Raw genomic sequence first — 23,543 nt, 5'->3', positions numbered from 1 at the left:
TTGCACTATAACTGAACGGGCTCAATCGAATTGTTTGAGTGAAGATGAAGCATAGCATTCCCAAAGGTTTTACTCCAACTGCTTTCCTGTCACCTAGATTTGAAAAGCTTTCTTGGCAGAAGAATTTGTAACTAATTTATGATGGTTTTTAATAGCCAGACAGCTTATTGTTAAATCTCTATTATTTTTGCTATCCCTTTCTGTAGAACAGTTCTAAGAAGCAAGCCTAGTGCTAACCTCATTTTCTTGTCTGGATAATGAGATATTGAGTGTATGTACACAATACGTGTGCAATGCAGGAGTTGGTGATTATGTTTTCTTAGCCGGGGCTTATCAGAGGTGCTTAATATTTCATCACAAATTGCATCGGTAAATTAACAGTTCATCTGGCTAGTTAGATTTACTAGGGCAGATGGCATTTCGCATGTGTGATGAGAACAGGAAGGAGACTGAGCAAAGCAGTAATGTAATTAGCCGTGTAAATGAGCCTCACAAGGTAAATCTCTTTAACCTCAAGTGATAAAATGTGTTCTGTGCTAAAGCCTTGGATTACTGGTCCTGTGAAACAATGTGTGCAGCTGGTCAAGCCGAGATTTCAGAAGTAATCCTGTTAATTTGAAAACAGAGGACACTGCTTTTCATCACGCCTTCCTAGCACTTTTATATTTGAAACAGAAATCAGCCTCAAGGTAGTACTCTACCAATAACGCAGAAGAGAGTCGTGTGGAGTTACCTTAGTTCAATTTTAAATAAAAACTTAGTTGAATGCTAGAGATGAGATGTTCTAGCTAGGGAGGAAAGGTGCTTCAGATGCAAACCAAAATCACAGACTGAATTAAATGTGAGCTGAGGTGTCTCTTCACTGTGCTACGGTGAGCAGTGTAGCCACATCTGAAAACATGATGCTTGTCTTTGCGCAGTACCTGGCACAGGGCATTCCCCTGCTTAACCCTTAAGTGCTGCAGTAGTAACCGTGATTACTGTCAATGCATGTTAAACCTAATAGGGAGATTTTTGATTCTGCAAAAACCACTAAGGCAAGTTTGTGCTTACAGATGTGTGAGTGAGTAACTGCAGGTAATCTCACATTCAGTTATAGCCAAAATTATTTTTTATGGGAATATATATGACTTCCACATTTCATTTGAAATGAATTAACTGGGAACATGTCTCATTGAGTTGATACTGAAGGCTATTGAAATAGTAAATTCATGGCAAAGTCTGGTCAATCACTGTGTGCTGCCTGGTGAGAAAAACACCTTGAAACTTCATGTTACTTCTAAAAAATCATTACAAAGTAATATAAGTAGTAAATCTTTATTCAGCAGGGAAATCTCACATTCTAGAAAATTAAGGGAAAAAATGGGCTGTGTAATACTGGCTATTGAAACCTGTATTATTCTCACTATTTAACTTATTCAATCCATGTGGGACTTTTTGTACCTATTTTCAGGCTTTCTTGTTTACTATAAACCTAAAGGTGTTTTAGTTTCTGGTGAAAAGGCTTTAGAGCCTCTAAATTTCAAAAACACATTGAAAATGCTGTTTTCTGCATCAGTTTGTGGTAGTGTATTCAGGTTGATTTCTGTCCCGTCCCCCCCCCCCCTTTTTTTTTTTTTGACTGGCAGGCTCTAAATTATGGAAACAGTATAAATAAAAACTGAATCAGGAACATTCTGAGCAAGTAATCAGAGCAGTTTTGGGTTTGTTTTGTTTTGTTTTGTTTTTTTTAAGTAAGTATTGGATGTTCTCCTTGGAGATACTCAAAACCTGACTGGACATGGCCCTGAGTAACCTGCGGTGGGTGACTGCGCTGAGCTGGGGGATTGGACTGGACGGTCCTGGGGGGTCCCTTTCAGCCTCAACCATCCTCTGTTTCTCTTGAGTTGTTTTACATATGCATTCACATACGCATACAGATATCCATAAATATATGTGTGTGTGTAGATGTATGTAAAACTTGATGTAAAATGGGTTTTTGTTTAATTTTCATTTTAATTTATGACCAGGACAGACACTCAACTAGAAGAATGGATAAAAACTTTGAACTTTTATTTAACAGGAAAGGCTAATGCTTTTAAAATTTTATCTTGTACTTATTCCAGACAGGAGGAAATATATCAAAGGAAGCTTTTTTCAGTAATAAAATTTAGCTTTCTTACATGCTTCCTGGCAGTGCTTTGACTCCTCCATTAAATAATTTATAATTAAAAGTCAGCATGATTGTAGGGTAATTTTGGAATAATTTAGATCAGAAGGGACCTCTGGAGGTCATTGGGTCCAACCCTTTTCCAAAGCAAGATGAACCTCTGAGTTAGGAGCAGCCTGGAAGTGAGGGCAGGTTGCTGGGGGCTCTCCTGCTTGGCTTTGGAGTAGCAACAAGGAGGGTGATGCCACAGGGTCCTGGGCAGTCGGCTCCCATGTTTGACCGTCTGCACACAGACGGTCTATACCGCTTCATGCCACTGGGGATCACAGAAGCTTTTCCTTTTTCTTCCTTCCCATTGCATTCTGATTAAAGTTGGTAGAAATTTCTCTTTAGCAGCTGTTCTGCAGTGTGTTGTCATACAATGCTAAATGGTTGAATAAATATGTAAACAAGGGTTATTTTAGCCCTTTTCTTCTCCTGCTTGCTAAAAAGCATCTATCTGTAGAGTAAATTCATTGCACTAAGTATTTTATGCACCAGTGTTTCTTAAATTTACTTACTTGGTAGGTATCTAGATATAAACAAGAAGAAAGAAATGTTGCCTCTGATGAAGAAGAAAAAAAAGTCTAACAGCCAATGTGAATTACATTTTTGAGGTTTGTGAGGTTCTGCCTCAGTTGGCTGTATATCTCCTTGCCGCTGAAACTCCTTGAGAAACACGGATGCTGCCTGGGGATGGGCTTGATACAGGGAGGACTCTGCTGGTCCCAGTGTGCAAGACGTCTCAGAGCTGCAGCGGTGGATCTGTTATGTTGCTCATGCAGTGGTGTGTGCCCTTTCCTTCAGCGGTCTCCTGACACTCAAGGTGCAGAGCTTGAAAGGATTTGCAGGGATCGTAACTCTCTTGTTCTTCCTAGGTACAGGAATAACAAGAATAAGTGTTCTACAGAATAAGTATTCTACATATGTTTTGGGTTTACTTCTGTTACTATGGGATTCAGCCTTATCTTCTAGCATATGTAAGGTCTTTCCAAAATGAGGTTGCCTCACTGTAAAGAGTCTTTGATCATCTACTGCTAGCACTCTTTCTGTATTTTAGAATATACTTCCCCTCTGTGGATGATTTGCAGCTTGACACTCCTGTGATATGTTAACGGATTTTTTTTTTTAATTTTTTAATTGGCAGTCTTGCTGGCTGCAGCTTCCTTGCAGGGAGTACCTTCCTTGAAAGAGCAGTTGTTGCCTCGCTGTTGTGTGTTTTCTTTCCTTGGGCATAGTTTTCTGCGAGGAACTCTTCATGATCTTTTCGGCTTGCAGATCAGCTGAGTCCATGCTTGCTCTGCAGGGCGTTGGGGAGGAAGGACTATGGGCGCTGTTAGCTTAGGGGTTTGTTTTCCTGAGCCACATGCAGGATTAGAGAGGCGTGAGAGAGCAGAGCCCCTGTGAACTCACTGAACATATTTCACGAGTGCTACAATAAATCCTGAGAGGGCTTGGATTTTTTGGGAGGTGAAAGGTGAACAGCCAGTTTTGAACCTACAGGTCTTTTATTGATCCACAGGATAGATAACCTCCTGGAGGTTTTTCTCAAGTATGTTCAGTTGCATATGGAGAGACTAATGACGGGGCAATAGTACCATGAACTGTAGCTCTGTATGAACAGAGCTGTATGTGGGGCAGAGTGCTCCTCCTTGAGATGTAGTGTGCTCCCTCCTAATGTTGTTTCCTCTTCATCAGAGGAGACCAGAAGTTCAGTCAGTCATTTCTCCCAAACACGGCTGCTTTTACCTAGCATGGTAACTTAGCATGGAGCATACCCAGAGCTGCTGATGCCCCTCTGAGGCTGGGGGTCTGCAGAGCTAGGGGTGCCCCTCTTCAAGTGCAGGATGTCACAGAAATGGCTGGGAGCCACAGTTCCCAGCGTAGTTCCCATAGGATTGGCAAAACCTCCATAAGGGTAGGCTAGTGATGTCCCAAAAAGGGGATCCATTCATTGCAGCTGCTGGTGTTTACTGAAAGAAACTGGTGTGGTGAAATGATATTTATAATGTTAAGTGGCACTATTTGTGTTAAACTACTTTCTTTTTTTGGTGGTTGCTGTATTTTGTCTATATTGTGAATAAGTTAGAAATGAGTGTGTTAGATGGAGCTGCACGCACAGTAAGTTGGCACTTGTTAGGCTTTCTGATTTTTTTTGGCGGTGTTGCATATTCTCATGCAAAGTCTGTTGGTCGGGGGGGGGGGGGGGGGAGAAAAAGATTGGAATAGTGTTGGCAAGAATAAAGGCTTTCTTCCTTGTACCATTGAGTCAAGAAGTCATTGTTAACATGCTTGTTTTGCACATCATCTATCTAATTCGGTATATGTGTGTGTGTATATATATATGCATGCATGTATGTACTTGTCATAAACATGAAGCAAAGCTGATCGCTGAACTTTGTCCAAGTAATTGATAAGTTTGGGATTCATGTTTAATAATGATGATGCTATGGTACAGAGGATGACCTCAGAAAAACCTTCACTGTATTTCAGCAGGAATTGATTAATTGATAGATAACCTGGGTATCTTCCTGTGAGCTCATAAAATATACAGTTGGTTAAAAATGTTGTTACTAGACAGGTTTATGGAAACACTTATGTGCTTGCCTATCCTGTTGATGTCTGTTCTTAATTTCATCTTGCCTACCTAACAGTAGAATTCATACCATCCTCTTTCCCCTGTTTTTATTATTTATGGTGTTTAAAACTCTGGAATATTCTTGCTTATTTTCAGATCTCATCAGAAAACTAGCACAGCAGAAGTTTGGAAATACACAGGGCGATTATCAAAAGGTAAATTGTCTATGTGTATCTGCATAAAATAATGAAAACAATGACTTTGAAACTCTGTTTTTTTTCTAAAATAGGAAATAGTATTTTAAAGCTATAACAACAGGGTGCAAGAATGAAATTTGTGAATGATATATATGATGGTTTCATACAAAATTTGGGACCAAAACCTTTCAAAAAATATTACAAAGAAAATTTCATAAGCCATATGAAAGTATGCATAGCTTCTGTAAATAAGCTTCTGTAAAGAAGCTATGCATACTTAAGTCTCAATTATAAATTCCAGCTGTAATGTGATTGTGGTGTCTGTTGCACAAACATTGAAGGCTCTTTGTATTGAAAAATACTGCTTTTATTTAAAAATGCTTAGAGAGAACCATTACTGCTCAGCTCTCATGTTAGCTTCAGCTATTGTCCTCAAAAAGCTGAATGTATATGCTGGTTCTGGTGCCTTTGTAAAATGAAGTTTCCATAGCCTACTTATAAAGTATATTTTAGTTTATGTAGCGTGCTAATCACATCAAGGATATTTTCTGTTCTCTCTTTAGGTTTGTGATTATCCTGTAACAGTTGAAATTTGTAGGGTACTTGGTAGCAAGAGAAGATAGAACATAGCGTGGATCTGATTTTAGGCTGATCTCAAGGACAATACCCCATCTTTGAAGCAATGTCACAGGTTGAGTGCCTGCAATAGGAACCTTAACCAGGCCCACACAATGGACGTGTTGCTTTGTGTGAGCTACTTGTTTGTGCTCCCTGCAGTATGGTGTACCTGTCAGGAAGATGAGTATGGAACTTGGCATACAGGCACCGAGCTATTGCCTTGAATCAGAATGACCTGAATGATCTTGGGATTTGAAGGGGGAAAGCCTGGTGCTTCCATGTCTTCCCGACAATGAACCTATCACTCCAGTAGCTTGATAACCTCTGCATGACATCCAAGTGTGTGGGTATTGCCGTTATGCTGCATCAAGCGACTCTTGCCGGTCCCATATGCTTGCTTGGTGGGGCTCTGTGAGAGTGTCTGCACACCCAGGGAGGAACGTAGAGTGAACTTGGTTGGCAGAGTCTTTGGACAAAACCATTAGACCATAGGTGGCATACATGAGTGCAAGTGTAGTATTTAGTAACTACTATGTAAGTCATGAGAAATTTGAGACTAATGACAGCTGTAATCCTGTGTAGTGGAAACACTTGTTAAAATACTGTGTGATTAGAGGGTGGCAAATACACTATTAGGTGTGCTTAGGAAGTAGAGCAGATATAGACCATTTATAGGTCATAATTTTGACCTGAATACAATGCAAAACTTTAAAACAAATTTGGTAAAGGAAAATCTATCAAGACAAGTAGAGAGTCCCTCAGAAGATAGAAGCATCAGTGAGAGGTAGCTGTGAAGAGGCCAGCATGGCTGTAGATGGAGGAATTTCCAGTGGGGATAGGGAAGTGTGAATGTCACTAAAGGGTGTGGGTAAGTAGTTAGAAATGTTGCCTGTGGTTTTGATCACTCAAATTCAGGGAGAATGAACTCGGAGCAGGATGGGTTCAGAAAGTGTGTATTAGGATGATCTGGGAAACACACAGGTCTTCAGAGGAGACTGGAAGAGTTTGCTCAGCTTAGCAAAATAATTGATAAGGGGGGTGATTACTCCTTATAAATATATACAGAGAGGAAACACCAGGAAGAAAAAACTATTTGGGCAAAAGATGGTGCTATCACAGAAGCAAAGGGGCAGAAATGGGCCATGTGTACATCCAGGTAGGAAGACTCACTAGTTCACCAAGCATTAGGAATAGCCCTTCAGTAGTGAGAACAGGAAATCTGGTTCTGATATTTATCCTGTTAAATTTCTACTGTTGTTCCTCTGTATATATTTTTTTTTTTAACCTATTTGGAGAATGTGTTAGTGACCCAGGAGGCACTTCCCACTTCTGTGCTGCGTGTCCCTCTGTTCCCAGTTGGACTCTTACCATCGATGTCTCCCCATCCCCTGTCAGGGACAGCAATCTGCCAGGACAGCCCAGCAGCTGAGCACAGCTCCCGTGCCTGCTCACGGGGAGCCAGCTTGCTGCTGATGCCATTGCTTTACTTCTGCTGGGAGATGTGCTTGGTTAAAATGTTCAAAATCATACTTGGAACCAGATTTTTAAGAGAGGGTAAGCATTTGTTTTCCATTAAAAATATAGTTTCAAATATGATTTTGAACATTTTAACCAAGCACATTTAACCAAGCACAAATTTTAAGCATATTGTACAGTAGAAGTTTCATAAAGTTGTGTGTGATGCTGAAAAAAAATTTCCTAAAACTTGAGAACATTTCTGATTCTCACGCATCAGACTTTGGGCTTGAGGGGTCTTGCTGTCTTTAGCTTGTGCACTTCCCTTTTCTCTTCTGCTTGTGAGAAAAGGGAAAGTGTTATCAGCTGTGAACTTGTCATACAGAGATGAAGGGGAAAAGTACAAGAAATTCTATTTCCATTGTGGAAATGAAGGGAAAATTGGGTTCTTCTGAAACTCCTGTCATTGAATATTTAGTTTTCAGTATTTTTCTGAAATTACAGATAAGAAATCAGTTAAGAACCTGATAAATAGACTTCTTCAGTCTTTCTTGAATGCATTTTCTTTTTTACCGTTGAATAATTTAAAATAAACCTCTACATAATTAGTTAAAAGTGAGGGTGAATTTTGTGTGTAATGTGTTAAGGTCCCAAAACTGCTACTAAAACTGCTGCTTTTATGCCAAAATAAAAGAAGCGTTGAAAAGAAAAAGTTAGTCAGGAATATCACAGGTCAGTTATGACAGGTGGAATTCATCGAGAAATTGCTAAACCACAAAGTAATGCAATCTCTGGGCTTCTGTTCTGCGAGACGTGTTGGGAATTATACGTGTAGAAATAACTGGTCTGTTGTTGTTTTAAGATGGAAGTATTTGTTGGACAAATCCTAGATTCCTTTCACTTACCAAGGAAACCAGAAATTATCTGCTATGTATCTTATTGTAAATAATTTTCCATAATTATTTAATGGTGCTTCTATGCATTATTTTACTTTAGTGGCTTTTTATTATCATTTCTGTGTTGTTAATTGTTTTGGTCATGGTTAATTGTTCATTATTCACGTGATTTGTTTTTGTGCATGCTGCCTGTGTATTATACACATTCTCCATTTGTTTTGACTTCCACAGCCAGAAAATGTTGTCCTGACTCTTCAGGTAATGTCTTATGGTAGATGTACAGCTTTAAAAAGAAACTAACCATGTCTATATGCACTACTTCTATTAAAACATCCATAACTAATTTTTATGTTATTTAAAATGTGTTTTTCCATCTACCTTATTTTAAAATTTATGTTATCAAATAATTTCTGAAGTGTTCAGCTAACTAGAAAATAGTAATTCTTTTGCAGAATCTAGCCAAGTTGTTCTTCGAAGCATCTAGTTTGTATTCTTCATAAGGGATAACAGCTTTTAACCAACAGTTGTAATAATAATAATAATAATAATGGTTTCATCCTAGAATTGGTAATTAGGTCAGAAATTTGCAACTCTGCTAATGGTGATGGTTGCTGTATTTAGATCAGTTGGTAATTAGGGATTGTGAGGAAGGGCATCAGCAAAGCTGGAACTGGAGCGTGATTGATAGCTTGTGAGAAATTGTAACTTACTTTGCAGGATGATACACAGCCTCAGTTTAATCATTTTACTGCCAAGTTGCCCTTGTGCTGGCGGATTAGTAAAACACAAGAGGACTCAAAGTACTGGTGTGAGAATTAGTTCTGCTAAAATTGGGAAAGGAAAGGAGAAAAGAGATTTATCAGGGAAGAAAGACCACTAGGGCATGCCCACACCATGCTGTCTACCTCGGTGTGCAGACACCTGCCTGATCCGTTTCTGGATGTGTTGGCTTGTGTTCACAGCAGAGGGAAACAGCATGGCCAGCTCACAGCTTGTCCCCTGGAAGTCACGTCGCCTTGCGTGGGGCTGTGCCAGGGCTGCCTGGCCCAGCTTCTTGGTCCTGGGGCACTTGCAGTGCTTCCAGCGTAAAAGCTGGTTAGGGTATTGCATTGCATCATTCCTTTTTGCTCCTTCCAGCTTTTGAAAGAGTCCTTTTAGTTGCTGCTGCTTTGCTGTTTGGCAGCAGAATAAAAGTCTTTACCTGAGAGAGCTTAAAATCCACTCCTTCATGTTTTCCAGTCCCTAAGCAGTTTTTACTTCAGCAGTTTGGAGAAACCTCTGCCATTGCCATCGATCATCCAGTGAAGTACTTCTCTTTGCGGTTCATACAAATCTTTACACTTATAACTGATTAAAAAGGAGAACAAGCTAAGCCTCCCTCCCCCCTCCCAGATGAAGTGTTGATCTGGTCAGCCTTGCTGACATTTGTGGAGCCTTTTTGGAAACAGATGTGAGAAACAGTAAATTTGTAGTCCGGGAAATCAAATGTGTTCATTTTTAACCTATTTCAATTGCATTGATTCACATTCGTTTCTTGTGAGCATATTTCTCTCTTAGCACTCACTCCTGTAGTTTACCTAGCTAATATTCTAGCTAAATAATTATTAGCTATCAGTATCTACAATGTTGTGTATCTTTTTGTTAGAAAAGTTGTCAATTATTGACAAAATACACCAAGTCCATAACCTCAGTAACTTAGTAGATGGTTTAGTTTGTAGTTTGATTTTTAATTATTTGCTCTATATTGATTGCAGTTACTGTGTGATATCTGCTATTACCACTATTTTTGTCTGAATTACAGGCCATCTACTATGAAATCGGTTTTATAGTCTCCGCAGCCTTGGGATTGCTATTTATTTTGTTACTGCCTCTTGTGGGACTTTGCTTCTGTATGTGTCGTTGCTGTGACAACTGTGGTGGGGAAATGCATCAAAGACAGAAGAAAAATGCTGACTGTCAGAGGAGCTGTTTTGCAACATTTCTTTTTGTTGCTTCTTTAATAATAAGGCAAGTGTAATAAAGAGAACAATATGAAGCTTGGTATAGCACTAATTTTGCAGTGTCATATGACAAATAATGTTACTGTATTAGCCTACAGGTGCAGAAATTATTTTATTAGACTAAGTAATATTATTGCTTATTAAAGAAAATGTGACTGCATTATAAAAATGCTGCTGCCATTGTTATCCACAGGTCATTATGTACTCACTTGAGAGGAACGTAGGCGTGAAACAAAAAAAAAAAATTAAGCTTGAATTTGGCAAATGAAGTTTTTGCCAGTCTCAAAATAGCAATTGCAGAATGTTACATTAAACTTATGAATATAAGGTACTGTGTCCTATGTTCAGTTACCATCCCACAGAGAACTTGAGGTACAACATACTGCTTTGTTCTTGATAGTGTAGTAGTGGTGAGAAAAGCAATTGTGTGACCTCCTTCAGTATTTGCTGTCCTCCAGATTTTCTTATTAGTTCAAAATAATGGGTTTTTTTCTTTTGGGCACTGAGTTGTTTAAACCATGCATGCACTCACTGTAAAATCCTGGAGTTCGGAGACATTTTTGCGCTATTAGTGTTAGGAACATACTCCTGTTCTGTGCTGGGTGTGTAACGGGCGATGAGGGGCTACAATCCAGACTTTTCTTTTCCTTGTATATGGTTTCAAAATACATTGTCTGCTTTCAGGTTTTTTATTTTCCTTCAACTTTTTCGTATTTTCACCTGCCTACTATCCTTATTCTGTGATTATATTTAAAAAAAAAATAAAATCAAGTCTTTTGATCTATACTGTGTGACTGTTCAGTCAGGTGAGACTTACCTTGTCACTTCACTGTAATCTAGAATTTTTTTTCTTTTTACTACGGTTTGTCATGACAAATTGAGACCTTGCCTATGCTCAAACGTAGACCACGCTGCTATCAGGTATGGGAGTATGCTCTTTGCTCCCAGGCATCACTAGCAAACATGACACTTAAGTATTCGGAAGACCAGAAAGCCGAATGGTATTGTAGGTGATAGGTGCATCCCTGCCATGATAACAGGACAAAAGTTCTTCATAGTACAATGGTCCCTCAAAGAAAGTAAGTTATTAAATTACCTCTCAGCATGCCTAAACTGAAGGTAGCTCACAGAGCTTGCCAGCTATCTTTACACCATGTTGCAGGATGCTGTGTTGCAGGACACTACGTTCTGGTTATAATGGCTGAGGAATGTTGCCTGTTAGCAGAGAAATTAAGAGATCGTCCCCCTTGTTGGTATCTTTAACTTGTGCATTTGCTGCCAGCTATTCTTGTGATATTAAGCATATCCAGCATTAGCAAATACTTCTTCCCAGGTCATGATTGGGAGATCAGTGATCCCTAGTAACATGCTTTCCAGGACTAGGAAACTGCCTCTTTAACTCATCCTTTTTTTTTCCTTTTGTATAAGACATCAGGAGTATCAGATGCTTACCCCTAAGGGAGGGGTTGGCCTGAGCTCTGTCTGCAGGTTTCCACAGGTGGAGATAATCTCATATGACTCCCCGGCTAAGTCTCTAATGCTGTGAGTGCTGTGCAAGGCAAGACAGGACTTTACAGGCCTAATACTACTGACCCCTGCCTGACGGAGTGCTCAGGTCTCCAGTACGCCTCCGTACAAAGCAGGATTCTGCTGCCCTTCCTGGATCGTCTTTCATAAGGGAAGAGAAGATGCCATGCCTGGATCTATTTAAGCCCATGTCAGCTTGCTTACTGCTATGCTGAAACTCAAAAGGACAGTCTTGTTGGTAGCCATTGCCTTGCAAAAAAACTGGAGAAAGCCTGAGATTTACTTACAACTCTTTCTCTATTTCTTATACTGTACTCAGACTAAGTCTCCTTGTGGATTTATTCTCTACTTTTCCCCCAAGTTACTGTGCAATTTCAGCTTAGGTGGAAGATTTACCTGTAGTTGTTCTTCCCAAAACCACACATTCAAGATGTGCCACAGCTGCATACATAAGCTGTGACAATAATCAAAAGAGTTTAGTCCTGTGCAAGTAAAATGCTTTATGGCTACTTGCAGACAGAGCCAGAAGAACAAAAACTTGAATGATCTCCACTAATACAGGATTATATCAAGATGTGCCGTTAAATCTCTAGGGTGGGTTCTCTCATTGTTCAGGTATAGTTTAAAGTTCATGCAGCACTGGGGGCCTCCTTTGGGCATATGTCTCCCAAACCCCTGCCAGGTGACTGGGACACCATAGACTCTTTCATCAAGTGCTGTGCCACTTCAGAAGATGCATTTAGCAAGGCACGCATCCATCACAGTACCCTGAACCCACATCTCTGCCAATGGAGCTTTTCTTTAAAGGCCCTGCAGTGGAACGTACATGCAGACAGCTGCTGGAGGGAACGGGAAGGATTTCTAGGGGATGGACTTCTTCAGGATGTGTACTGTCTAAGTGTATGTTCTGCATCTTTTCTCTCTCTCTCTCTCGTAGTGCCAGCTGTTCTGGGATTCTCTCAGTCAACGGATCAGAACTTTGAAGAGCAGGAAACATGAGCCATGTTTTCTTTTTTATTTTTTTTTTATTTTTTTTTTTCAGTACTTTTTATGGAAAGACAGGTCTAAGCTATCTTTCCTTGGCTGGGAAAGACAGGTCAAATGCATGGTAGACAGTATTAGCAGGGGAAAGACGCCGAACACAGAGCTTGCAGTAGATTGTGTGTATATAGGCAACAACTCTTGAAAACTCTAGTAACACGGGGATGGCTTTTCTGTGTGTCAGCATGCAAGTTCACACTGACTGATATATGCTGGTAATGTAGATTTTAGAAGATTTCAGCTAGTAGATTTTACTCATGAGGAATATTATTTCTTCTCACTTTTCCACTGATACAGTGCTCTGGTAATTAGGATGAGGTTTTAATACTAAGTTTACTGGAATAATATGTAAAGGAAATATAAAGATGACAGTTGTTTTTTTTTTTAATTTAAAAAACCAAAGTTCTACCTAGGTGTGCTCTCTGAAAGTGAGGCATATGTAGGAAGTATGCTTTCCTCAAGGAGCGATATAAGAAGCAAGTCAGAAGTCTTGTGATTATGTACACAGTTGTTTATCTTAAAATGAATAGGTCTTAAGTGTGTAATTTCTAGTAGATGCGGTTTGTGTTTGATATATTTCTGTTGGTAGATTGAGTCAGAAATACATGTCATGTTTTTGATAATTCACAGGTTTTATACAAGCATGTTGTCATACAAAGTAGGATTCTATTGCTAAAGAGCACGGGATATAGAAATAATCTGTCAAATAGGTAGCTGAGTAGGTTTGATATTCCATATTTATCATTAAAACAATTATGTGCTTTTCTTCAAAGGTTAACTGAGAGTTTAGGGACAGAGAGCTGCTATTTCATTTTATTTTCTAGTCATCTGTAGGCTTAGGCAAATGCACATTTTCTGTGGGAAAGAAATGCAATTTCATTAATTCCTCTACATCATAAAGACAAGGAAGGGACATTTGATTTTTAAGAAAGTGTACACTGCAATACCAAATGTAATACTGGTGATAGAAAGTGTCCTGGCCAGTAGATAGAAAAATACATAGTCAGTTTTCTGTCCTTCCAAGAGAGCTTGTGTTATCCACAACTTCAAGAAAGAACTTATATTATTGCGTATGAAGCTAGGGAAACCCAAGTCTGAAGGAGGGGAATGATACTTGGTATATTGGCAAGTACCTAATGCAGGCTTCATAGGCGGCCTCTTGGCTTTGCGGAATTCGTAATGCATGTTGTTCAGAACCTGGGAATCAACATTATCTGAAAGAATCGGTGAAAAAGTTGGTACAGAAATCTCTAGCCCGTTATTTTCTTACATTCATTAGCTACTAGTGAGGAAGGTGGCATTTCCCCAGTATGTAAATCTGTTCAGGGTTTCTGTTGTGTGACTCGAAATTTTTTGCAAGCACAGCTGAAGAAAAGCTTGGGTGTCCCCCCCTTTCTCTCCCCCAGCTGGATTAGTAACATTTATATCGGTCTGTGAAACCTGACAAGAAATTGAGTGTGGAATATCTGATGCCCGAAGAGACTGTTCAAACAGTTCTCTACTCTGTTATAGAAAAAGCTTGTCCTTTTTATTCCTCTTTATGCCTCTCTCCTTGTAGCTGCTTATTGAATGTTGACTCAAGGCTCAGTTATATAATAAATAGATTTTTCCTGTCTCATATTGTGTATTTGTTTAGTTACGTTCAGAATGTAGTCAAAAGTGTTCCAAGTGCCTTGTCTGCTTAAAGAATCTCCACTATCTTGTTTCCTCCCACTCCTTCCATTTAGGAGACTGAAGAGAAAAATGATCATGCTCAAGTCTTACAAAGTACTGTTTTGTTAGCTTCCAATTGACCTTTCTGCTCTGTGAGCATAACATTGAAAGGACATAAAAATCCTGTCTGTCCAAAGAACAAGGATGTTGTTATAAACTCTGAACCTCAGAGTGATATACAAATGTTTACTTTTCCTGATAGCTTGAGATAGTTTACCTTCTGATTTAAAAAAAAGAAAAGTTTTAAAAACAATTGCTGTCACTGTAGAGTGAAAAGAAATAATATATATTTCATTGTCCAAAATGAAACTGCTTACTTCTGCTTATGTTGAAAGTTACTCAGTTTCTTGGTATTTTATGCATTCTGAGTGCTCATTCCATGAGTGGTAGGTGATGATAATGGCTGCTCGAGTGTTGGTCAGAGTGGAAATAAAACTATGGCATTTGCTGTTAGTTAAATAAGTAGTAAGATAAATGTTGGTGTCCCTTCGTTCATTAGTGACTTCTGGGCAGGTAGTTAATAGCCAGTTTTGAAGACATAGCTGTGAAATTTTGTGCAAACAAACAACCTCTTTATGTCAAACTCTTGTCATCCTCTTCTGAGGTTTTTTGGATATTGAGAAAAATGTTAGTGAATCAATCCTAATAGACCAGCACCTGTGGCGTATAGTCTTGCCATCTCTCCCTATATCATGATCTGAATTCAAAAGTTTCCTACTGAGCGTATTTGTCAGAGCAGCAAAAATTCTTGTACTTGAGATCAGTTTTACCGGGAGAACAAGCCTTTACCTTGTCAGGAAAGCTAAAATAGGAAAAGCAAAATAAAGATGAAGGTTTGGCTTTGGTTCATTTATAAGAAAGAGACGAACATTATCAGGGTGTTTGCTCCTGTCTTGCCAGGATATGCAAATCATGTTATTCTAGGGACCCATTTGCTCTCCACCATCTAATTTCTCATTTAAGTGGCTGTATTATGGCTTCCTTTAAACATACATTCTTTGGAGCAAGAATTATACTTACCATATACATTTTGCCCAGTAGGAAGCCTGGTATGGGTTTTCTCAAAGTCTTATTCACGAATAGTAGTGTTTAGGTCTTCTGGACACCCCAGCTCAGGAGGTTTGACAGTCTGGGAGGAGTACAGTACCATTTGTGTTAATGACTCCCTTCTCCTGTTTGGATGTCTGTAATGGCTTTTCAGGGTGCTGCCTCTCTAGTATTGAGCTGCTGTACTACAATGCAAAATAAGAGACTGAACAAATGTGCCATCCAGGAATTCCCTGTGATGCGCCTGACTGCAGCCTCTAGGCAGTGTTTGCCCTCTGGGAATGTGTTATGCCTGTGTTGAGTGGATCTGTGCTGTCTACCAGTTAATCTGGGGAAAGTTAGTGCTTAACCCATCAAATGAGTTTGTAGTCAGCCTGCTTTTGAGGCTACTACCACTCCAGTGGTTACTCTTGATTTTTCTGGTGCTTGTCTAAAAGGTTAACTGTTGTGAATGTGAGACGTTTAAAAACAAAAAGTCATCCTTCTGTTTAAGTCTATTTTATGCCTAAACTAAACAAAAAACTAAGGCTCATGAGAGAGCTTTTGAAGCCTCTCATGGGACTTTTAATTGCCTTTTTACTTGCTATTTTTGCAGATCTGCCATGCTGTAATTAGAATTTTACAGTGGGGAATGATGAAGTAGAAAATAATCAGCAGCAGTGCTGACTGGAAGTCTAGCTCACTTTCCACCTTTCATTTTACTATCAGGAAATGCTTATATATTATTTTAGCATTAATAGGGACTATTCTTGTGCTTTTAAAAGATCTATGCAATTATGTAAATAAATTGGTCCATTATGAGTAAATGTTGCTGAAGTTTTCAAGTGTAAAATATTTCTTTTTACAGTTATTTTATGAGCATTTGCTTGTAGCTGTGTCAAAGTTAATGATAATTTGTAAAAGAGCCTGACATTTCTAAGTCTCGTACAATTTACCTAGGCTATACACATTTTCTGACAGTATCAATGCAAATGGATAGGTAGCTGTATGTTAATAACTTCTGAAGACTTCGGGTTAATATTGCTTTTTCCCTTCTTTTTTTGAATTATTAATACAATATCGGCCCTTATGGCTAATTCCTCTACTCTGCCTCATGATGCATGTGAGAACCTGTAAGAAAAAGAGAGTGTGTAAATTTATGGAGACCTTTATTTTGATAATGTTGACTTTTTTGGTGTAATTTTTTGGTTCTGTTTTATGTCAAAATGGGCATTTACAATAATAAAGAAATATCTACTATCTGTATTTTTTGTAGTGTTGGAGTGCTCTGTGCATATGCTGCCAACCAGCATTTAACTAACCAAGTCCGAGGAGCAAAGAAACTGGTTAACAGTAATTTTAAAGATCTGAAAATTTTCCTTAACGACACTCCGGCGGTAAAGAATTTTTTGTTTATGGGGAATGGGGGTGGGAGGGAAGAGGTGTAAGAAATAAGTATTGCAGAAAATAATAATTTCTTTCTATTTGGTATAAATCACACCTGCAGTATTTTGTTTATTCTTTGTGTGTCAGTCTCACGAAGTAGAATAAATGATGCAAGGTAAGACATTTTCATGTAGCAGTAAATGTTTGGGAGTTATCCTGATGGATCAGCATTCTTTGAGCAACTTTTGAGCTGTACTCCTGGAGTATGCTGCTATGATGCTTGTAGGCCCTTTTCCTCCTACTGAACTAGTGTAGATTGCTAGCAGAAGGTAAATCATTTGGAAAAAATATGATTTTAAAAGGAATACATATTAAAAAAAGATACTACATGAAAACTGGGATTCCTTGTTGCTCTTTCCTGTTTCCTTGTATTTTGAACTTACTCATATGTGCTCTGGGAGTGAGCTACAATAACTTCTTTTCCAGAAGTATTTTTGACCGTTTTTTCTTTAAACCAGTGTCATACTGTGCCATACTGAACAGGAAAGATTCTCTCCTTTCTACTTTCAGCCTTTCCTTAAAGTCCCAAAAGCAGTCCTCTGTGTATCTTTTTTGCATTGAAAGAAAAAAAGAAATGCTAGTAAGGAAGACTTGTGAATTTTCCCATGTACAAATTTCAATTCTTTATGCATTAGGAGGAAAAAAGTTCAACAGTCCTATTATCTTGGCTTTCATTAATTTTAATTAATTAAATTTAATTGGATTAATCTGTTTTACTTGCACGTGACTGATAAATTAGAAATAGGTGGAATTCACACAATTACGTGGGATCCACGAGTGTGGTAGCATCCCAGTCACAGTAACTCTGGGCTCCTGCAACCTATGAGCTGTTTTTCTGCTGACAGGACTGTATGAGAACAGGAGACATCTAGGGGATGCCATTAAATGTTTCCATATCTGGAGTTGTTCCCTATACAGTTATTCGCTTGCACGTGGTGTTGTGACATTCCGGTGATGGAGGTATATGGCAGGAAGTGGAGGTAATGCTAACAATCTCTTTTGAAACAGAGTGCCTTTCATCAGTCTGGAGCTGACTCAGGGCACAGAAAGATGTAATCCAGTTGCATCAGAAACTACTAGACTCCCCTTCACAGCACACTGACTGCTGACAACAGGAAACATTGGAGTAGAAAATCTGTTACGTAGAAGTAACTATCCTAATAGAGAAAAAAAATAGACACTAGCTAAAAAGTTAATAAAAACATCTGAATTACTGAATTTAAAAGTGTCAGGACTTGAACATTAGTGCCAGGGGTTCCTCAAAGTCTCAGTTAGGTAGTAGGTTTTTAGTTTCTGTGCAAGATTATTAATTTTTCTTTTCTAGACTTGATGACACTTAACAATGCAGTCATCAGATATATCTTCTAAGTCATTTTGTCAGACAAGGTACATGGGTATCATGTATACACACACATTTGTAAGAATTTCTTAAGGACAGGAGAAGGACTTCAGCTTCTTGAAAAAGTTGTAGAATCCAACTAATTTGGTATAAAGCTCTGAAATCCTAACTGATGTCCATGACTCATCAGTATGAGGTGTACAGCATATAAGAGGATTTGTGAAAAGAAGTCACATGTTAAGATTTCATGTCATAGAAGATTTGCAGACTATGAGTATTGAGTGATAACACTTAGTTATACACAATCGCCTTTTGTCTGTGACATTGCTGGAGATGACGTAAAACCTGTAGCCCTGCAAAATTTTAGTCCTCAGGTTAGCCTAGGAAGACAAAACAAACAAACAAAAATATATCTACAGTCTTCTTAATAAGAAACTTTTTTTTCTCCTTTTTTAGAAGAAGGAGGTCTGCCTCATACTTTTGTCATTTAATTACGTCCACTGCTGTATGGTCGATAGGTTGGTTTGAGGGTGGTTTTTTGTCTGGTTTTTTTTTTTTTCTTTACTCCACGGAAAGTTTGAGACTGAAGCCAGATACTTTGGTCCACATTTGAGTCACATTTAAAGTTGGAACCTCATTTGTCAAGTGTATTAACCTTTACATTACTTTAACTCAATTGGGGTAGGACTCGTAATGCATTATTTTAAACATGCAGAAATCAATGAAGGTTATTTAATGTCTTTTCAAAATTAGTACAGTAAGATTTCCACTTGGGATGGTTCTTTGATAGCGTTTTGTCCAAACCCAGGATCTGGTGATAGCTAAGTTGCTGTTTCATATTGTTATGGTGTCTTGTTAGAGCCTAAGTTGTGACTGGACCAAATCCACCTGGGGGTAGGGAAAACCATTTGCATTAAGACGGAGCAGCCAGCTCCTTTCTGCAAGAGCAGTTCTGAGAGGCTGCTCAGATACATGCCAGTCTGGTTGGTGAACGACTTCAGAATTACCACTCCATCAACTTGCTAGTGTCTCTCCGTGAAGGAGGAACTAATGCCACTAGAAGATCAAATAACAGAGATGAAGACATGCAAAACCTTATTGGCCTGACTGATGTGTAGCTTTCATAAGGCCACAGTTCCTGCTACTTAACACTTTTAAGCTGAATCATTTACCCCAGAGATGTTCCAATTAAATAGATTTCCCAATTGAACACATCTTTTATTATGTGCAGTTCTGCCAAGCAAGGTTTTAAAATACTTAGTTAACTGAAAACAGTAGAGAGCCAGGATTTGGGGGGTTTGCACAAATATTTTGATTGTTTCAAAGTGGCAGTTTGAATCATTATTTAAAAGCATTGCATTTTTTCCAATTATTTTAATAGGTTTTTTATCATCTTCTTTTCAGCAAATTGACTACTTGGTGAGCCAGTACAACACAACTAAGGATAAAGCTCTCTCTGACCTAAATAGTAAGTACTTTGATTTAAAGGGAGTTAGTGATGTGTATTTAAAGACTTCAATAAGATGATGTAAATAGCTCATAATGCAAAGTGAAATTTTATTTATGAGAATATGGTTTTCAGGTAGAAGTGCTGTTCTCAGTGGTAAATGAGACTAAAACCTAAAATTCTTTTCACATAAAATGTCTCGGAGCTGTTGTAATGCATATTATTTCCTGAAATAAAAATCTTTTATTAAATTGCTTATACAATAAGTCAAGCTAATATTTTATTTTCCTTTTTATAGTTCAGTAACCACTAATACTGAATGCTTTTTTAGAGTATTATTCCTCAATTTTTAACTGTGGAGCCAAATGTCAAGGAACAGAGCTACTAGCCGTTTTGATGGTTCCAGTGAGTGAGATCTCTGTATTTGTTTATTTTTGTTGTTATACCTTTGTCCTCTACTCAGCTAGAAGCTGAGGTATAAGCTTATCTTCTTTCTAAAGCTGCTTAACGTATTTGCCATTTCAGAATGAGCAGTTGAAGAGCAGGAGATAAAACTTGAAATACAACTGCTGCACTTTCCCTTCAGCACAGTTACAATACGAAGCATCACCTTTTAAAGCTCTCAGTAAACAGAAACAATGAAACCACTGATGGGGGGGGGGGGGTGTGTGGTTTGGGTTTTTTGGGGGTTTTTTTTTTAAATTTAAGCATCACTTTCCAAAACTCTTAATAATAGAAAGGGCCGACCATATTCAGTGCAGATTAGGATTCAAGATGTACTGTTAGCAGGTGTTAATAAATGTGTACAGGTCTGCATTTCAGACTGAAGTGAAATACAGAAATACCAAAACCGATTTTAAACGGGATTGTTGCTGGGGTCAAACTATGCAACTGTGGCAGCATGCCACTTATCATGACTTGACTTATCATGCCCAGAAACTATGCTTCTGTCCAGGTTTAAAACTTATTTTAAAGGTAGTTTTCAATGCAGCCAGCTTGTCATACCTGGAGGTCAGTGTGTCTTGTCTATATGAGGCTACTAAAGCACATTGAATGTGGTTGCAAAAGTAGTAGTAGTAGTAGTCTTCCTACTTAATTCTAGGCAGGAACACTCTGGTCTAAAAAAATGTGTGTCATCTTTAAGTCTGTGATAATAATAATAAAAAAAGAGACATCTGCATTTCAAGTACGAGCTTGTAGCTTTCCAGGCACTCCAAATGAAATTTCAAATTAAATATTTATTTGTTCTCAATGACAATTTAATATGTTAGTTAACAGGAACCTAGCTGGATCTGTGATGAGAGTGCTCATCAATAAATAAAGATAGCTTTTACTTTCTTGAAATACCAGAATTAAGTGTGTGATACCTGGGGACAAAAGGATTTCATTCTAATGGAATCAACAGTAGCATAAACCTCGAGAGAAATGTAGATGAGTTCAGTTTGCCCACCCTAAGGAAATGCTGAAAAGTGTTTTCTGCTTGATACAAATTCTCATCTCAAGCCAGACATGACAGTGCTGACAGTAATGGATGCTTCTGTACCATGCGGTATTCCCATCTCATCAAGAGCAAAAAACTCAAAAGCCATTTACCATGATCCGAAAATGGAGGGCACCCAGCGACTACCTAAAGGATATGTTACATTAAGATGCTTCACCAAACTCTGCTCAGCATTTGGCTGTCTTCTTGCTGAACTAAGCTTCATTTCTGTTTGTGGGCAGTGAGACAGGAGGGTTTGAGGTGGGGATAGCCGTGGGTAAGCATGAAGCCAGCACTGTGAGCATCAGTGCTGTGAATGCACTGCGTGAGGGGGCAGGGACTGGCAGATGTGTGGTTAACACGCTTAAGGGATTTCAATGGAGATAGCTGCAGGTCTGGGTTGTGGGTGACCTTGACATTGTTGGATACATGAGGAACAGGAGAAAGGAAAATAATTAATTTTCTTTTTTCCCTTGCACTACGAAAACATAGCGTGTAGTGAAAGTGTATGCCACAAAATTCCTGTCCAGATGTTGGACCTGTTTAAAATAGTGGAAAAAAAATCTGTTTCCAAAAAAGTAGTAAATGCAATGAAATACATATTTTGGAGTCTGTTGAAATGTTATGTGTCTTTACCTATATGGTCAAGTGCTAGTGAATATTCTCTGCCATATTTTGATTTACTGCTTTCATTTATAGGCCTATAGCTAGCTAAAGGAGAACTGTGTTCCTGTGTTATCTTCTGTCACTAAGTTCTGACTGTCAGGCCTTTAGAGAAATTTTAATAGTATATGTATACGTTGTTAAATAAGAGTCTGACAGCACCTATGCTAAGAGGGGGTTTAAATTGAACTAGTGTGTAATGGGTTTTTTATCTCTCCATGCTACAGATGTTGGACCTTTGCTTGGAAGTAGAGTTCAAGAACAGCTGGGAAAAGAAGTGCGTCCCGCACTTGATGCGGTTCTGACAATGGCAGGAGGTAAAAATGTACATATTGTTGTATTAAAGTTCTGTTGCCATGGTAAGACAGGCATCATCTCTCTAGTGCACAGCATGGCATGGCTTTATGCAGTACCATGATTCAACTTACCATTTTTCTACATGCCTTGATGCTTCTTTTAAACTGAGGATTTCAGATATTTTAAGGTTTATAAATAGATTTAAAAACTAAATCACGATTTATGTGCCATTGTTGATACCTAGTTTCAGCGGCCATTGAAGAGAGATGAAATCCGAATTCCCTGCTCCAGGTGGTTGTCCCTTTCCATTGAATATAAGGGAGACTAAGAAAACTGCTTTAAGAGCTGGTCCATAGGTCTTTGCAGTTTAGTCTTCAACAAGTCAGGGAATGAACATACAATGGCCCCCTCCTATATACTTACTGCCAAGCCTGTTATGAGAGCACTAACCATCATTTCTTCATTGTATCTTTGAGTTTAGGATTGCTCATGCTTAGTTCTGTCTCCCTTTAAAGAAAATATTCTATTATTTTCCTACTTAAGTGTTTTTTCAGGAAGCAGATACAGTTTATAGAGCAAAGGGAAAGGCATCCATGAACTTGAGTCACTTTTGGTTTTTCACCCATGAATTCTTTCTCATTCACTTGTCATCGTTCTCCTTTTTTGCTTTATTTCTCTTATTTGTCTTGAAGTCAAAGTGGAAAGGGCTATCAAAGGTAAAAAATACAATAAAACCTTATGTTGTGTGAAGTGCACTTTATTTTTGTAACTTGTGTATTTTTAGTTGTATCTGTGGGATTTTTTTGTCTAGTAGACATCTGTTCAGTGGTTGTTTTTTTGGTTTGGTGTGATTGGGATGAAATCTAAAGCCGGACAGTGTTGGACACTCATTAATGCGTGCTGATGCAACATGATCACTTTTCCTTTCATCTTGCAGCTACATAATTTGTGGATTGGATTATAACCAAAATACTGAAAATACTGTTTTGTGGATATGGGCTTTCTTTTAATTTCTAATGACCCAGTGTTAAAGTTCTTTACTGAAATCACTGGGTAAGGAGAGGTAGGGAAAGGGTAGAAAAGAGTAATCTGGGAAGTGGATAGAATCTCAATAAAAGTAGCCTGAGCACATTCATTTGTTTGTAGGAAAACATAAGTCATGTATTTTTATGTGCAATAAAATACGTATTCTGTGCTAGAGAGTTAAGAATATCATAGCATTTATGCATGTTCACTTTCTCCTCTTATCTGTATCCACAGACTGGTTTCTAACTAAAGATTTTTTAAAAAACTTTACATCCTTGCAGCCATCAGAGAAACGAAGGAGGCACTGGAAAATGTGAGCGTCTCTGTAGAGGTTTTGCAGGAGGGAACAGAGAGGCTTCATGCAAACTTGACAGATGTTAAAATGCATCTAACCAACACCCTCAATGATTCTGCATGCTCTGCGGCTCAGGCTGCCTCAACTTGCAATATCATCAGGAATTCATTAAATCAACTGAACATCAATGCCAATTTTAGTGGGGTAAGAGAATATTTTTCAGACTTTTACAGTGTGATTGCCTTGAATAAGCCCAGGAGTATCTCTGCAACTTAATGGCTCTGCATGTGCTGTCACTTGTGAGATAAGTG

General features: G+C 38.5%; 1 protein-coding gene across 11 annotated transcripts in view; it reads left to right on the top strand.

Annotated features, from left to right (window-relative positions):
- PROM1 (prominin 1) overlaps positions 1 to 23,543 on the top strand; it is a 67,212-nt gene that overhangs the window by 20,474 nt on the left and 23,195 nt on the right. For 7 of the 11 annotated variants that reach the window (XM_072862905.1, XM_072862906.1, XM_072862901.1 and 4 more), the window contains exons 3-9: positions 4,923 to 4,981; positions 8,164 to 8,190; positions 9,734 to 9,939; positions 16,516 to 16,636; positions 19,429 to 19,492; positions 21,842 to 21,931; positions 23,219 to 23,436. In XM_072862905.1, the coding sequence (XP_072719006.1) occupies positions 4,923 to 4,981; positions 8,164 to 8,190; positions 9,734 to 9,939; positions 16,516 to 16,636; positions 19,429 to 19,492; positions 21,842 to 21,931; positions 23,219 to 23,436 (785 nt within the window). The remainder of the gene's footprint in view (positions 1 to 4,922; positions 4,982 to 8,163; positions 8,191 to 9,733; positions 9,940 to 16,515; positions 16,637 to 19,428; positions 19,493 to 21,841; positions 21,932 to 23,218; positions 23,437 to 23,543) is intronic. The other 4 variants (XM_072862908.1, XM_072862907.1, XM_072862904.1 and 1 more) reach the window with 1 other exon arrangement.

Source organism: Ciconia boyciana, chromosome 5, assembly GCF_034638445.1.
Source record: "Ciconia boyciana chromosome 5, ASM3463844v1, whole genome shotgun sequence".
In the NCBI taxonomy this organism is placed as follows: Eukaryota; Metazoa; Chordata; class Aves; order Ciconiiformes; family Ciconiidae; genus Ciconia; species Ciconia boyciana.
Note: the sequence above shows the minus strand (reverse complement) of the source record. Positions and strands in the feature narration are given on the sequence as shown.